Below are 17,744 nucleotides of genomic sequence, written 5' to 3' on the forward strand. Positions count from 1 at the left end.
TTTAATGGCAAGAGGCTAAGGACCCGCTAGATTACAAGGCTCTGGGATGCAACTTGATTAGTCCATATGTAAATCCAGCACTGGGACACGTGAGCAATGTGTGTATTACATTTCCATTGATAAGAAACAGAAGTGTATTCAGATGAACAGAATCTCCACCTCGTGGGTGCAAACCTGGAGTGATGCCTTTTCAACGGATGTAATATTGTAAGCCGGGGGCCGTGTGTTCCTCTAAAATGTAAACGTCACATGAGAAAATACTCGTGCTCTTTCCAAGTAATGACACCCATATGCCGTTTATAGAATTGTCCATGGTACGTCTGAAAAAATAAAATTGCAAATACATTTTGCCGTTTAAAAAAGAGGGGACTGCAGGATCCTCGGGGTTCTGGACAAGGAATGCGATAGACTAGAGAAAGAGGACAGCGAGAGCTAGACGGAAACCCGGCCGGGCCGCCTCCATAATAACCCCGCCAACCCTCGCCGTGCGATCCCCTCCGGCTTCCGCCGCACTGAATAGGAAAACCACGTCCCTGTGCCAGGAACCATAGCGCCGGCAAGCCCTTCGTTCCTCCCAACGCGCCTGCGCGGCCCTTTTTGCACATACGCGGCTGCGCGCCCCCCCCCCCCAGCGGAAGCTCTCTGCTCCTTAGCGGCGGGTCGGTTCCTGCTTTTGGTTTCGGCAGGCGGGGAACTGCATCCGGGGCGAGGCTTCGCCTATTGTCTGGGTTACGGAGGCGGCCTGTGGGACGCCGCGCAGCCTCTCCCTCTCCAGCGCGGGGTTGCCGCCTAGAGGGGAGCCTGCCGGGCTCGGGGCTGAGGGCTGCCTCCTCATGTGCCCGCGAGCGGCTGCTCGGCTCCAGTGAGTAAGTCAAGGCGCCCGCGAGGGCTTCCTCCCTGCCCGCTTCCCTGCGCTGGGAACCTGCGGCCGCCGGCAGCGGGGCTTTTCCCTCAGCCGCTGTCGCCCTGTGCTCGGCGGCGGGCTTCGTCCAGGGGCTGCTGTGGGGCGCCCCTCCCTCCCTCCCTCCCATGGCTTCATTTTGTGCTGGGGTGGGCATAGACCATCCCGCCTTCAAGGGAGCCTCCCCCGACCCAGCCCTGCTTTGCATTCCCACGACCCAGCTTTCTCTGCAAATTTAAACTCGCGTCGTGCCAGAGTTCTGAAGCCCCACATGGTTTTCGGTACTCTTCTTTTCTCCCCCACCAACAGCTGGTCACAAAAGAAACATGCAAAAGAAACTCTCTGTCCTTTTCTTTTTCTCCCCACAGTGGATCGCAGCTCGAAGAGGCGGCAGGTGAAGCCCTTGGCAGCTTCCCTGCTGGAAGTTTTAGATTATGACAGTTCAGATGACAGTGACTTTAAGGTTGGAGATGCTTCAGGTAAACGCCTTTTTTCTGCTTTTCCCGTTTTGACATAGTTTTGTGTTGTAGGGTTCTTCCACTAGTTATGCTTTATTTAATTGCTCGTAAAAGTAAACTACCGTTACCTTTTGACTTCTGATCTGCTGAAAGGATGAGAACATCGGTTATGTATATATAGCACAAGTGTTTTTTTGTTTTTTGCTTTAGAAGTTAAAATTCTAATGTAGTTGAGTTTAGCAAGTGCTGAGGGGATACTGGGTGAATTGATGAGGGTGGCGCTGTGGTCTAAACCACCTAGCCTTTTGGGCTTGCCGATCGGAAGGTCTGCAGTTCTAATCCATGTGACGGGGTTAGCTCCCATTGCTCTGTCCCAGCTCCTGCCAGCCTAGCAGTTTGAAAAGCATGCCAGTGCAAGTAGATAAATAAGTTCCGCTGCGGCGGGAAGGTAAATGGCGTTTCCATGCACTCTGGTTTCTGTCACAGTGTCCCGTTGCGCCGGAAGCGGTTTAGTCATGCTGGCCACATGACCCAGACCCATTTGTCTGTGGACAAATGTCGGCTCCCTCGGCCTGAAAGCGAGATGAGCACCACACACCATAGTCGCCTTTGACTGGACTTAACCGTCCAGGGGTCCTTTGCCTTTTTTTTTACTGGGTGAATGACTAGCAGTGTAGCATGTAGCATGAGGCAGCAAGGTCTTGAGGGTTGAAAAGTTGGGAGAGGTTTGGGATTTATAAATAAAGAGATCTAGGCCCCTCCCCTCTTCCCTGCTGCAAGGTGGACAGCCTGAGATCTTGAGCTCTTTGGCATGTTCTTTCAGGTAGTCTTTGCTCCACATAACTGCAGTATCCCATGTGTCATTTTCTACCTTGATCCCCTCTCCCTGATTTGGGGTAGTGAAACTGGCTATCCAGATGTTTTTGGACTACCATAATCTCATCATTAGCCATGTGGATTGGAGCTGATGAGAGCTGGAGTCCCAACAACATCTGTACATTCCCCACCACTGCTGTGAACACAATAGTTTGCTGCCATGTTCCTCCCCCCCACCCCGTATCTGTAAGTCAATATGATTCTGACCCAGATCCATTTCAGCTAGCTTTCCAACAGTACAGTCATGCAAGCCACTTTCCCCTCTCTCTTCTAGTCTTCCAATTATATGATTTCCAAAATCTTTAGTTTTTTCTTGCCCAAAACCTATCCATATACTTATTGACACATTGCTAACCTTCAGGAAGTCCTGTGATCAGTGCAATGACTGACTACTGCTGGGGATAAGAAACAGTGATTCTTCCATGATGGGGATGGGGCCTAGAGCTGTATATTTGGTTATTCTGAATTCAGCAAAGAGTTGGATGCGACACATCAACTTCTGGTTGAATAGTTACAAAGTCCAGTTAAACAATTGGAGAGTTTTTGCATGTAAGAAGGATGTACATTTCAGAATATCTAGGAGGATTCCTTCTGTCTTTCAGACTAGCTTAGCTTTATGCAGTCTTGGTGGCGCTTTCATTGTCTCAGAACTATGCACTGAAAGTAAGGGCAGCTTTGGCTATGCATGTACTTTGTCAGATTTTGCTTTTTCACCCATGATTCACTCATTCTTCTACACACACAAAGGTACACACACTAATTACAATAGAGGAAGGACATTTTTTTTAAAAAAAAACAAACCCTTCTGGTGGTTCAAATAGAAGACTTCTTTAAAGCTTAATTGCTTTACAAGTGGTTCCAGTGCTTAACTGCTTTCTCAGAGAAAGGCATTACCTCACCAACTATTGGTTGATGAGTGGAGCTAGCATGCCTTGCTCCAGCAAAAAAGGAATCAGGAACTCACTGTAAGCTCCTGGTTGTTCCTTTGAAGCCACATCAGTATGTACTGCACGCATGACATTGCATAAGACATCAGGTGCAGTTTCGGTGAAATGGGTAAAATGACTTCATGGGCCAGATTGAGATCCATGGCAGGCCAACTTTGGCCTGCAGGCTGGACATTCACCATCTTTGCTCTGAAAGCCATTGCAGCAATTGATCTGAGGTTGTTATAAGTGAACAGTCAGATTAGCACTTACTTAAATAGCTCCACGTGGTTACCAGCTTTGCCTGTGCAACCAGGTGTTGGCTTGGGGCAATGTCTCATGAAGAGAAGTCTGCTTCGGCCACACTGCCACTTCAAAACCATGTGAATATGCATTTATAAGCAGGTTTGTGATGATGAGGTAGACCACTTCAAAGTTCATACCATGGGAGATGCAGTCCTTATTTCTTCCTCACCCACTGGGGTGTTTTTAAGTATTCACATTGTGATAGGTATACATCTACATTCACTTGTTTCAGAGCATCAGGCAAAACCTCTTTGAAGATGTGCACATGCCTAAATTATTATATAAATGCCATATTATCACATTTACATGTGGATTTGAATTTTGAATTTCAGTATGGAAGGTGGTCTTGCAAGTCACTATCAATTTGATCTACTTTTCTGAAGCAGATAATATAATATTTAATAATGTACAGTTGTACCATTGAAGTTGAACGGAATCTGATCCGGGAGTCTGTTCGACTTCCAAAACTTTCGAAAACCAAATCACTGCTTCTCATTGGCTACAGGAAGCTCCTGCAGCCAATCAGAAACCGCGGAAGCCCCATCGGACGTTCGAGTTCCAAAAGAACATTTGCAAACCAGAACAATCACTTCCGGGTTTGCTGCGTTCGGGAGCTAAAACATCCGAGTTCAAGGGAGTTTGGGATCCAAGGTACGACTGTAATACAATACCTTATATAATATGTATAGAAATAATTCAAGTTTGATGTCTCTTATCTCTAAAATTTTGCAAGCTTGCATACTGTGTTGGTTAAATGCAGTTCCTTGAGTACCTCTTTTATATATTTTTATTTGCAATATTTTAAATAAAGTGAGTGAAATATAGCATTGCTTTTTGTCTCCATAGTTGTCTGAGAATAATTGAATTGTCATGTTAGTGTATAGAGATGATGGATGTTAAAGTTTGCAGCTTTTGTTGCATAAGAATGTTGAAGTTCAGTCACATTTTAATTCTTCAAAACTTTGAATAAAAAATGCTGAATCGTACAGCTTTGTGACAATTTTGCTTATAATTGATGACACAAAGCCTTGATTTGTATTTTACTGGAGTCTTGAATTGAGACTGATAACAATAAATAGCAGTATTTGTCTCACAATAAATAATAATACTTGCAACTGGTTTACTTTGCAATACAGGTTTACCTGAGTTTATTTTAGAGGTTGTCCCTAAATTAGATTTCCTGGCTCTTTCAGAATCACTCTTTGTTTACTGTCCTCAAGTCATCTTTATATGACTATTGTGAGGAAACTGTACATTATGGCCCTTTGAATATTAGAGATAACAACCAAGATGTAAGTGAGATAAATGAAAAGCCCAAGATTTTACAAGCCCTTTTTGTTCTTTCTTTTTGCCATCTTCCATTGAAACTCTGATTTATCCCTTACAGTGCTAAGCCATGGTTTGTTTTAACCATGTTTTTTCAGAAATCTATAGCTTTCTCACAGCCATGGTTTGTTCCTCCAAAGCTTGGCTTGTTTTCCTGCTGCTCTTGACTATGTACCATCCAAGACACTCACCAAACAAACTGTTGTTAAGCAGTATTGTTGGAATCATACATATGCCAAATCATAGTAAGCCAGCAACAAACCATGACTTCATATCATGGCTTGCTGCCAGAATGTTTAGTCTGCTGAGCTCAGTTCAAACAAAACACACTTTTCCCAGCTCAGTGGTTCTCAAACTTTAGGGTTAGCACCCTGGTTTCATAAACACATCCCCAGTGCCCCATAACCTACCCTATAAAAGGCATCATTCAGAATAGTGATTTGCTCGTACCACTAATGAAGATAATACTGTAGCACAAATTCAAAACAATAATAGTTAACTCCACTTTTATTCAAAATGCAATTAAAACTACTTAGTTTAGTTATTTCAACAAAATTGATGAACTTAATCCAGTGGTTCCTGCTTTTCAGAGTCTCATAGTCGTTTACACCTCCAGCCCCTCCTGATGACCCTAAGTAATCCCACTGTCTCCTGGGGGCAGTAAGCCAACTGCTCTAGCTGAAGTGTTTTGTTTTGCTTTGCTTTTAATGCTAGCATAGCACAAATAGGCCATGAACCTCTTTTTTCATTTCAGTATCTTGAAATAGGCTTTCTACAACCAGGGGTATACAAATTCTAAAATTACTGGTAACTGATATCTGTAAGGATTTTCGCTACATACTGTACAGACAGCTGGTCTCTAACCCAGTCATTCTCATATGTGCACTTCTACATCTGCACATCTTCCTACAGGCACAGCATTTAGTATATTTTGAAGAGAGGATAACTTTGTTTAAAATCTGTTATTTGTAAGTCTTGCCTAGTGACAGGCAAATTAGGTTGGTAAATTTGTTGACAGAGTTAACATCTTGGGTTCTGATCCTCAGTTGCTTGGCAGGTTAGAAATGTTTTGTACATATCATCCAGTTTAGTTTGCATACCCAGTTTAGTTTTTTCTTCCCCACAATTTACATGAAAATATAGTAGTTGCAGTTAAAATACCTAATCCCCCCCTGAATTACTTTTTATTGGGTTTTATAAACAAGGATCATAGGAATAATAAATGATACAAATAAATAGACCAAGTTATCTTATGTCATTTGTGTATCACAAAAAGCATAATAAATTTGCAGCAGTATCTGCAACATATGAAACCCCTAAAATGTTTTAATAGCACAAATATGTACAGACATTTATTTAACCAATAAAATATTTGTCAGTGTCAATAAGCAAGTAAAGCCAAGATGTAATAGATGACTTGTTTGTCAAGTTATATATTCATTATTATATGAATGAAATATATTTCTGTATTTTTTGTCATTGAAATATTCAAGACACTTTTTACCATCACTTTTTATTTTTGAGTTGACATTTTTGCTTAAACAAAATCTCTCTTTTTACTTGTTAATACAGTAATAAGATAAATTACACAATACTGTGGCTGCTTGGACAGGTGGTGTTTGGTCAGATTGAATTGACTGCATAAATGGTAGTTGTCTTACTAGCTAGACATTATTTATCAACATTGAGTTATGTGTCTGTGCAAGACGGTGGGGCAGGGGTGAGGGATCTTCATATTGTGCTGAGCTTTGGGCCATGCAGAAACAGTGCTGCTTCTGTCTTCTCCAAAGTGACGTGAGAACCTTTCCCATTCCTGCAGGATATATTCAAATGGACAACTTAGTATGTGACCCAGACACTGGAAGTGATACTCATGACTTCTCAACTACTACGGTCACAAAATTTGCTTATATGAACCTGCAGCTCTATTTTTGGAGGTATCAGGTCACATGTTAGGTTCTTCACACAAATGAAGATTATTGTGATTAGGTTCTGCCACACCGGCAACTGACCTAACCAAAGAAGTGCTGAAACTAAATCTATTAATGTATGCTGTTGGTAATTTGTCAAAGATGATTTGCATATGCTCCTGGTGATTCTGAGCAAACTTGGGCAAATAGGGCACAGCAAGGTGTTAAAAGTAGTCATTTCAATGTTTATTTTTATTCTGGATTTTGTTCCAAAAGGGCTCCCAAAGCATTGTTATTTATGAAATATAGTTGAATGTGTTCTTTACTATGGGTTTTACACTTAAACACACTAATGTCATATTTCTGCTGTTGGCTAAAACATGGCAGTGTGGAAGAAAATCTTGATTGGACCATTTTTGTATTTCCAAAAGTCTTAATTGAGTTAAGAGGAACTGGTGCTCTTTGCATTGATGTGTAGCTGCTTATGATGATAGATTGCATTTTATGGGGACACAATACATTCTTATTTGTGAGTAGGATGGCATGTAAAGCAAAATGGTGAGCAATGAATAATTATACCAGTACTCTCTATAGAATAATTTTTCATATACTAGTAGATTTGGAGTTATAAATACCTGTAGTGTTTCCCCCCCACAAAGGTAACGTATTGACTGATCATAAAAGTATTCTACTTGCACCAGGTATCAAAAGTTGCAGTGTTAAGGTTGCAGGCGAGTAATAGTTTTCATTGATACGATTTCATATTTGTGAAGTGCTGGTAGTTTCTTTTAACTTTAGGTTTCCTTTAATTATTGTATTATTATCACATAACTGTATTGTTATAATCAAAGAGTATTATAAAATGACAGCTAGTATTTTGTATTGTACTGAATTATGATGTTTAACCAAAAAACCCCAAAAACAAAACCATTCTACATTTCAAAATCAAGCACCCCCAACAACATTTTGATGCCCCAGTGCTAGAACTGGAAAACATTTCAAATCGCTTGGTGCAGACATTGAATTTTAGTCATGCAAGGCTATAAAAAAATAGCCATTTTTTAAAAACCACAAATTGTGAAATAACTACATTGTGGGCACAATTCTGTGTGAAACTGTGTACTCACTTTCTTTAAATCAGCTACTCAGTTTAGTGTAACATGCTTTCATGAAGCAGTTTGGGTGCTGAGCTGAATATATAAAAAAGCTTTCCTTCCTATTCATATTATGCAGGGCAATAGAGACAGAGCTTCTTGCTGTTCTACAAAATACAAATCATTCTTCATCAGCAGGTTTGCAATACTAAAAAAGCTAATTCAATTGGAGAGAGAAAATTGAGCCAGATGAAGAATAGGCTATTAGGAATATTTAAGTTGACTAAGTTGGTTGCCTCAAGCCTTTAAAAAAAAAACACAATTCTTTTTTGGTTCATTTTGCTTTGGAACTCTTTTTTTAAATTTTCATATGCTCAACAGATTCTGAAGGCAGTGGACATGGCAGTGAAGATGGATCAAAGGATAGCGGCGAAGGTTCCTGTAGTGATTCAGAAGAACATATATTGGAGGAAGAGCTGGCAGAAGAAGAAAAAGTAGAGGAAGAACAACCTAAAAGCTCAGGTGGAGAAGAGCTGCCCATAACAGAGAAAGAGGTGATTAAAACTGAGAAAGAGGAAGAGGAGGAGGAGGAGGAGGTGGTGGATGGAGAAGAGAAGTCTAGAAAGAAAAAAGAGAAAGAGAAACCCTCAGAAGCGGATGCTGGCATTGATGAGCAGACAAATGAACCCAAAAAATGGAATTTGCGAAGAAACCGCCCTCTGCTAGATTTTGTTTCCATGGAGGAGCTGAATGACATAGATGACTATGACAGTGAAGATGACAATGACTGGCGTCCAACTGCTGGGAAGAGGAAGGGGAAAAACACACTACGTAAAGAGGGAAGTGATGCAGATAACGAGGATGATGAAGATGATGGGAGCGGGAGTGAGGAGGATGACAATGAAGAGGAAGGCAATGAGGAAGAGGAGGAGGAGGAGGAGAACAGCAGTGCTGCTAGTGATGGCGGATCCAAGAAGAAAAAAGCGAAAGCTCTTAGCAGAAATAGTGCTGATGAGGAGGAGCTGACAAATGATAGCCTGGCCCTTTCACAAAGCAAGAGCAATGAGGTAGAACAGCCAACTTTCTATGATACCTCTGATGAAAAATGGAAATACTCTGCAGTGTGATTGTTTTGAAATTGCTCCCTAAAGCTAGGTGATGTTACCAGACAGTGATTGCATTAATGAGCTGCAGAGTTGTCCTTAATGCTCATTAAGATAAATGTGCATCAGCCTTATGTCTGAATCCAACACCCTTTGAAGACCAGTGGGAATCTTCCATTGGCTTCAATGAAATTTGGATTTTAGGCCGTATTAAAGAAACTCTTACAATAAATTAATGTTAGGTAAGAGTCTGCACCACACTGCACACACATTTGGGATGTATTGCAGTAAATAATGCATACCAGTGTTAATTAAACATTAAGGGAGTATGATTTTGTAGGCTAAGCCTGTGACTATTGCTGGAGACAGTGCCTTCAGGTTTAGTTAGGGGTTTCTTATGCATAATTGAAATGATGTGTTCTGGTATGTACTCTTAAAAGCTGTGAATGAACACAAGTAAAATTAAGAGGGGCTTAAGTGCAATCCCATGCAGGTCCGCACAGAAGTAAGTAGCACTGGAAACACCGGTTGCAATTCTATACACATACTCAGGAGTAATCTCCTTTGAACACAGGAATTGCTTCTGAAAGAACCTACATGCGTAGGATTGCACTATAAAGGCATTATAGAGATTTTTTTTGATTTTTGGCTGGAATGAAGTCTATGTATCCCATTTTACTTGGACATAGGAATAGATTAAGGTTTGTGGAGTGGGTATTTTGATTTATTGGCATTCTTAAAAAAATATTATTGCTCAGACTTGCACTATGTTAGTTAGATATAAATGTTTAAGTACAAGCTTTTATCTTTTGCTTACTGACATGCTTGAAGAGAAGAACTCTTTAATATGAGAGCCTCTGAGTATGTACAGGGTCTTTCTTTTAGCAACATATAATATCAGTCCAGTACCACATAGTTATCTGTCATACCATTGCCTATCACTGGACCAGTCAACTTTCCTAACCTATGTTCATACTTAATAGTTGCTCATTCTATTATTTTTACATTAAAAATATAGCCTCCGTTTCACCAACAAAATGGTTCTTATTCTCAGGCAAGTGTGTATAGCATCAGGGCAGCAGAAGCAAACTCCATTTAATTCTTCTAAGTAATGATGCCATCATGGTTTAAGGGAGTTTTAAATGAGAAATTGTGCGCAGAGTATTTTTTTATATCTCTATTTTTGTTTTGAGTTCTTTGCTCTAGTATATTAGGAATGTAGCAGCAGCAGATCAAGCAGGGAACAGTAACTGAGATGATCTGGGGGAACGCTGTTAGTGGTCCCTCATGCACCAGAGGCATGGCTTATGTTAGTGATGAGTCATGCCTTCAATTTAGTGGTCCAACTCTATGGAATGTCCAGTTGGCATCAGGCAGGTACCATCCCTGCTAAGTTTCAAACACCATGTTAAAAATGGTTTTATTTCAGGAGGACATTGCACCATAAATGCTATTCACATGCCCATCTGAAACAGGGTGGAGAACCTATGAATCTCCAGATGTTAGATGTAGTGTTGAATCTCCAGGTGTCCTATGAATCTCCAGATGTCCAGATGTAGTGTTGCAGGGAGGGATTAGTTTAGGAAAAAGGCTGGGGGTGGGAGTGTGCCAGATGATAGAAGTATATAAAATTATGCATGGGGAAGAAAGTGGATAGAGGTAAGTTTTTCACTTTCTCTCATAATACTAGAAACTAGGGTCATTCAGCAAAACTATCGGGGGTGGGGGTGGGGGATGCAAAAAAACTATGAAATTCACTGTCACCAAATATACTGATGGCTGATGACTTTGAAAGGGGAATTAGACCAATACTATCCAGGATCAGAGGCACCATGTCCCTGAATACTGAAAAATGTGAATGGGAGAGTTCTATTGTGCTATTGTCCTGCATGAGGGCTTCGCATAGGCATCTGGTTGGCCACTGTGGAAACATTATGCTGAACCAGATGGCCTTTGGTCTAATCCAGCAGGACAACACTTATGTTCCTGTGTACAGCATCAAACTAGTACCTGATGGTAATGTGCTGGTATTAAAGATATGGTGGTGTTTCTAGTACAGTGGTACCTCCAGTTGTGGACGGGATCCATTCCGGAGGTCCAGCCGTATCCCGAAGTTCTTGCAACCGGAGGACCGCTTCTGTGCATGCACTCATGGCAAAACCCGGTAAAATACTTCCGGGTTTGCCGCTTTCACAACCAGAAGTTTACATTACCTGAGGGTAACGTAAGCTGAGGTGCTACTGTATCCATGTCTATGCAAGCATTCAGGAGCCAGAGGCCAGTGGTCTAAATACTATAGCGATCTTGAGGTACAGTGGACAGAGTTATGAAAATAGTACATACAGGTACACACAAGTGATGAAGTCTTGGAGTCAGTGGGACTTACTTTCAAATGTATATTCAGGTCTGCAGAGAGATACATTAATTGCTGAATATCCTGGCATGCAAAGTGCATAGCTATTGCGCTTTATAATCTCATCATGCGTGCTGTGAAGGAAGCTCACTCTATTACAACTGAATCCTTTGATCTTGCATCAGCAAAATTTTTATTGTGGTTCTTTGCCTTTAGGACATCTTCCCAGCCAAGTCTCGCAATACATTTTACAGGTATTAATAGGTTGAATCTCTCAAAGTTTGTGCTCAAGTTGGACTGCAGTCCAAGGAAGCTATTTGCATGCATATATGCAGGTGCGAATTATGCGTGCAGCCGAAGTTGACTTTGAAGTTTTCAGTGCAGCATCCATGGCCACTGACCTCACAAACTAGTTCTAATAATGAAACTGCAACCACCATCATCTACGTTTGTGATGATGAAACCTTTGAAGACAGCTCTGGCATGAAGGGTCTTGCATATAAGTGCTTCGGATTGTAAACCGCATCTGTGTTCTATTTAAGGAATGAGGAAAATGAAGGCCAGGGAGATTAATTGCACTGAATCACATTGCTAAGTGTGATGTGCTGTTCTAAGTGCTGTTCTGCTAATGGCAATCAGTGCTGCATCTTTAAAGTTCAGTCCTTAGTGGAGACCTGTGTGGGGTAGAGCCAGCATTGCAATCTAGTCTTTCAAATTCTCAAGTCTGTCATCTATCACAGATCATCTATCCCTCTAGAATAGAATACTTCAGCCAATCCATATTTCACAAACTACACTTTAAGAGTTTTTAAATTATTGAAAGTTGAATGAAAACTTATTTAGGTTAAAGCAATTAAACTGTTGAGACTAGGGATTTATTTTAGTATGGTCCTTGGCTACACATGTCTCCTGTAGTTAAGGTAGTCACAGACCTAGCTGGAGGCGCACACTACGTATCTTACTGAAGGTAAACTGGTCTGGATCAGATTAGTGCCTAAATGGAAGGCCAGCTGGGAAACCCATGTACAACTACCTCGAGTTTCGTAGTTCTGTTCTTTGGTTTATATTGTGTTATATTCCATCCGGTGGTCTTCAGATGAAGAGCAATCTAGAAATAATAATTCATAATACATTTGGCCATTCCCTGTGGAATCATTTTCTGTTGGATATCTGAATCTATAGCATAGCCATGACTAAACTGTCCCAATGAGTTCCATGGGACTAAGGATCAATGGCTGTATCTTCATATAAAATATACTTTGTAGTATTTCAGCGCCTGCCATTATGAAAAGTTCCATAGTATTTCACTAAAGTTGTGAAGGTTTAAATGTGTCAGAAGTTGGATGATGAATTTCTACTTGGTTTCAAGCAGAATCCAAAGTACTCGGGTGGTAATTTAAATGTCTGTTTTTCATAATTAGGGCTGTTGCACAGTTTTAAAAAATCTTAGCCAATTAATCATATGAATTTTAATTGATTAAATATGCATATATGTGTGTAAGAGGAAAAACACTTGTTTTTAAGGAAAAAGGCATGCTGCACACATCTGTCACATCAAACATAATCTTAGAACGGGCATATTTTATCTCAGGAGGAAATGCCTCTGCTAAGATGGTGCTTTCATAGTAATTTATATCTTATTCAGAAGGCACATGAGACACCTTATTGAAGCTAAGTGGGTTGGGATCTTTTCAGTACCTGGAATGGGAGGCCAGCTGGGAATCTCAGGTCCACCACCTTTGAGCTCCATAATGGAAGAAAGGTAATGATGGCAAAAAGTTAGGACATGAAAACAATAAAATTAAATGTTTTCAAAGCAGTTAAAAAAACAATATTTGTGTGATTAATTGGGACAACCTTTTAGTCAACCAAAATGTTTTTTAGCCTACAAACTATCCAATTAATTGATCAAGTGATGATTTAGTTGCAATGGCCAATGTTTTACTACGCATTGGGATTTGTAGCCACCTACCTGGGTGTACTTGCCTTTGTGCAGACGTATATAGAGTTTGGGGAGTTGCTCTAAAAACCATAAATTGTAAATGTTACAGCTGGAATTACTACATGTTCTTGCAGCTCGAAGACTGGGAGATTTCTCCCCACCGTGTTGTTCCTTATTGTGTCTACACTCCAATGGCAGTGATATTCTTGGGAAAGAGTATAGTAGCATTGGTAATAATAATGCTGCAGTGCCTAAAACCCAGGGAAACCTAAATCGTTTCTTTAAGGAGCCAATCTTGAGAAAGGCACAGGAACATTTTAGTCCCAAATCAGGAAACCCTGAATTAAATTCATGCATCATATAACATAGGCTGGGATCCATAGAACTACTTTAGGCAAAGGCTTCTGCATGGCCAGTGGAATTTCTTGCTTTTTTGTTTGAGCACCTGTTGGAATAGTATCACAATCTGGATTTGAAATTTCCCTCAGCTTCAAAAGTACCTTGCCACGAGACACGAGGCTGCTGCTTGGGGGAAATAAGATGCGTACAAGACAATCCTGACGTTGTCTTTATTCAGAAGCAATTCTTGTTTCTTTCTCTATAGCAAATATTCTTGTTTATTGAAAGCCAGGCCTAGCCTTTCAGCATTGTGGCTTCAACTTTTTTGTGTTTCAGTACTTAATATTTTGTAAGTTTGTGTGATAGTAATGCATTGTTTGTTATGTTTGTATCCTCTTTTCTCTAAAGGAGCTCACAGTGGTATTTTGACATCATAGCAATTCCATGAGTTGGTTTCGGCTGACCTCAGCGTGGATTTGATTTAGATCAAATCGATTTAAATCACGATTTAAACCACGATTGAAATCACTAGTCAGTAAGACTTGATTTAAATCATAAAATTTTTTTACAGAAAGACATTCCTCCTGGATTCCTCCTAGGCTAAAAATACATCATCTTAGTATTTACAACCAAAGGAAGGTTTCATTCTTGGAATAATAAATTTTCAGAGTAGTTTTTACAGTTATATCAAAAATTACTGATTTGGTTATACTATTAGAAATACATAGACAGATAAATATGAAATTATTGTGAGGTTTAATAAGTTAACTTTATATTTGGACAGCTTTTCTGCTACACTTTATTGGAAGGAGAAAAATAATCATTTCCTTAATAACAATTTAAACTATTTAACTAAAACAATAACATTATAGCATATGTATCCATGTTTGTTAACTGATGTGGTTAAACTTTTTTTTAAAAAAACCCCCAACTTAGACTGAGTTTCAGCACACATGAAAAACCTAAAACAAATCCTTATTTCCTGATGAATGCTAGCCTTTGGACTATAATGTAACTTAAATAGAAAACTAACTTTAGAAATATTTTTTCCCCACCAAAAGCATTTTATTTTAACAATTCAATTTAAATCAAAATAATCAGATTTTTTTGAAAAATCATTGATTTTTATCCACCCTGGCTGACCTATATGAATAACTTACTGTATGACTGCAAAGGAAGGAGATTGGAGTCATTTGTTGCACCTCAATTTGGTAGTGTTGTGTAAGGTATTTGGCAGGACCGGGGAATCTCTGGTGCCGTAGAAGTTGTTGAACTACAAGTTCCATCATCTCTGATTGTTGACTGTGTTCCTTGATCTGATAAAAGCTGGAGTTCAACAACATCTAGAGGTCAAATTTTCCCCACCATTGGTATATGGCATGCATGATTTGTAGGATTAAAACCAGCGAATAGAAGCAAGAGATTGCAAAGTATAAGGAACAGGAGCTGGAAAAGAACACGAGGCGAAACAACAAGGCTAAGAATGCCAGGCCTTTGTGAGAGTGCTTAGGGCCATTGTAGATGTGATGTGTGATGGACACATATAGTATAACATATAGTATAACATAAAAATACCAGTAGATAAGAAGTAAAGGGCTTGAGGAATCATGTTCAGAAATACACTTACAGTTCTAACACAGGTTGCAGGCTCAAAACAATGGTAAATCATGGTAATGCCTCTTCTAATATAACAAGTGTATTTTTACTTTTCAATGATAGGACTCGCTGATTCTTGAGAAATCTCAGAATTGGAGCTCTCAGAAAATGGACCATATTATGATTTGCTGTGTTTGTCTTGGGGATAATAGTGAAGATGCTGATGAAATAATCCAGTGCGACAATTGTGGAATAACAGTGCATGAAGGTAATTCTTTTATGACTTCAATTTGCAACAAATAATAAAGCTTTGTTTTTCTCTTAGCAAATTGAGGTGAATTTGTTTTCACGCAGCGGCAATGGATACAATACTTTCTACAACTGTTTGGTATTCCTTGACTTTCAGATATGGGAGATTAAATCTGCAACCATGAATTTGCATGCAGTCAAACCTGCTTCATGTTTATGAAAACTCAACTGTTAATTTGTATTTTTCCTTAGTGGAAAACAAATTAAAGCTATAATCCTTATGCCCTTCAGTTCCAGTATATAAAAGCTTCATATATTAAATGGTTTTGCCAATAAGATCTAACCCTGATCTTTTGAATAGAAACAAAGGATTTGCCCAGTGAATCTTTTAAATTCACAAAGGCAGTTGCTCCTCTTAATATAGTGCCATCCATTAAAGAAGTAAATGCTGATAGAAGGCATGCTAATGTATACAGTTTACAATTGAGTGTGACTGATTTGTTGTGGTATATTATCATTCAGACTAGTTAAAAGGGAACATAAAAATATCTTGAAATAAACACACTGGTAGAGGTTAGATCCTCTCCCAAATACTTGGCATAATGATTTATACTGCATCCATGTGAAGTTATGGTTCAATTGCTTATCATTCCCAGCCCTAACAGTTTGTTTCATATCAGAAGCATATACTCTTATTAAATCACAAAGGCATGTTTGATTGGGACCAGAGATAGGGCTTTCTCTGTGGTCACACTCTGGCTCGCCAACTTCCAACTAGGAAACTCAACATTTGCTGTCTTAATTTTCTGTCACAGTGTGAAATTATTTACTCAGAAGTAATCTCTGTTGAGCATATTAGGGCTTACATCTGAGTAAACATGCACTGGGTTGCACTGTTAGTGTCTCCTTGGATATATTTTGTTTTACTGTATATATTTCATTATTACACTTTCAATATAGATAAATTTTACTTGGAGGGCTCTGTGTAATATTTGTGTGTTTTAATGTGTTTGCCGTTGCTGTTTTCTTTTGTACTTCTGTTATTGTTTTTTGTGTTGGTTTAAAGTGTAGCTGCCTTTAACATTTTGGGGTTGGGGTAGAAAGAGTGTATAAATGTTCTAAATTAATAAATAATTTGGCTGTCTCTCCGCTGGATAATGTGCAAAGAAGCTGCTTTCTTTGGTGTATCACAAAATACAGATGAGCAACTCAAGAAGACAAGAGGACGGGTGTAAATATAAATCAGCTCAGTGATAGTACATGCAGATTGCTCATTTTAACTCACAGCCCAAGATACAGTCTTAACATGTATCTTTTCACATGGTGAAACTTCATAATCAGGGTTTTTGGACGAAGTCTAGATGTCTGACAGTGTCTGTTGCAGCTTAAAGGATAATATGGATTGGGGTCAAATTGGCCTTAACAATGGAGTCTGAATCCAACTCCTTAGATCCCACACTGTAGAGAAACAAGCAGCAAGCTATGTGCTTCCATTTAGCTTACCTCTTAAGCTCCAGATAGCTGAGAACTGGTGCTTTCACTTTGTTCTTTGCTGCCTGGGTTGGAGGCAGCCTGTTACGTTTTGAGCTAAGTCTAGACTTTCCTTTCTAGGAAATACTTTCAATCACAATGGGCAGTGATTGTTTCGTTGGTTTCGTTGGTTTAAAACAATGGTTTCCAGCATCAGGAGGTCACCATATTTTCTTAATTCAAGACTGAGTGGTGTGCCAGGTTCAGGAATCTGAAACCAACCTTTCTGGACTGGCAGGAGCCCCTTCTGAGAGCCCTCAACAGATGCCTGATGGTACTGACCCCTGAGGCTGACACGGTTTTCCAATCTAAATGAATGTTCACTCTTGGTGGAAAGGAAAAAGTGTTGGATGTTGAAATATACTTGGTGTGGGTGGTAAAATCTGCCACCTGCCCCTGATATTCAAAGGCCATACCTTTCTTCACTTTACGGTCCCTCATAATAACAGACATTTTGCTAGATCCATGTCTGGAACATTTTCTTTTCTTTTAAGATCTGGGTGACAAATTTCTATCAGTGCTTCAGGAAGATGTTACTAGTTTTAATTGAAAAAAGTATATTTTATAAAGTGTTCCTTGGATAGATTTGCCCTTCTGTGGATAAATTTAAAAATAAAATCTTAAGCTCTGGCCTGTCACTTTAGATAACTGCTTTTGTGCTAAAATCTCCTTACTGGTTTGTAATAGCACAGCACCCCCAGCTGGGGTGTCAGTTCTCCTGATGTACTGATTGCAACATGTCTAAAGAAAGCTGTCTGGTACATATCATTGCAGGCAATGTAGTTGTGGGTAATTCACTTTCTGGCAATTGTCCTTGCATTGGTGCTATAAATTA

General features: G+C 39.7%; 1 protein-coding gene across 15 annotated transcripts in view; it reads left to right on the forward strand.

Moving 5' to 3' along the window:
- Window positions 1-644: 644 nt before the first annotated feature.
- The window catches only part of PHF14 (PHD finger protein 14), a 126,218-nt gene continuing 109,118 nt past the window's right edge, over window positions 645-17,744 (forward strand). For 7 of the 15 annotated variants that reach the window (XR_014517656.1, XR_014517657.1, XM_083467913.1 and 4 more), the window contains exons 1-4: window positions 720-866; window positions 1,270-1,380; window positions 8,179-8,864; window positions 15,254-15,398. Coding sequence is in view for 13 of the 15 variants with exons in the window: in XM_083467913.1 (XP_083324039.1) it covers window position 866; window positions 1,270-1,380; window positions 8,179-8,864; window positions 15,254-15,398 (943 nt within the window). In the remaining 2 variants the exon portion in view is untranslated. Of the gene's footprint in view, window positions 867-1,269; window positions 1,381-8,178; window positions 8,865-15,253; window positions 15,399-17,744 lie in introns of all 15 variants that reach the window. The other 8 variants (XM_083467918.1, XM_083467917.1, XM_083467923.1 and 5 more) reach the window with 7 other exon arrangements.

This window comes from Podarcis liolepis (assembly GCF_965112155.1).
Source record: "Podarcis liolepis genome assembly, chromosome: 12".
Classification (NCBI taxonomy): Eukaryota; Metazoa; Chordata; class Lepidosauria; order Squamata; family Lacertidae; genus Podarcis; species Podarcis liolepis.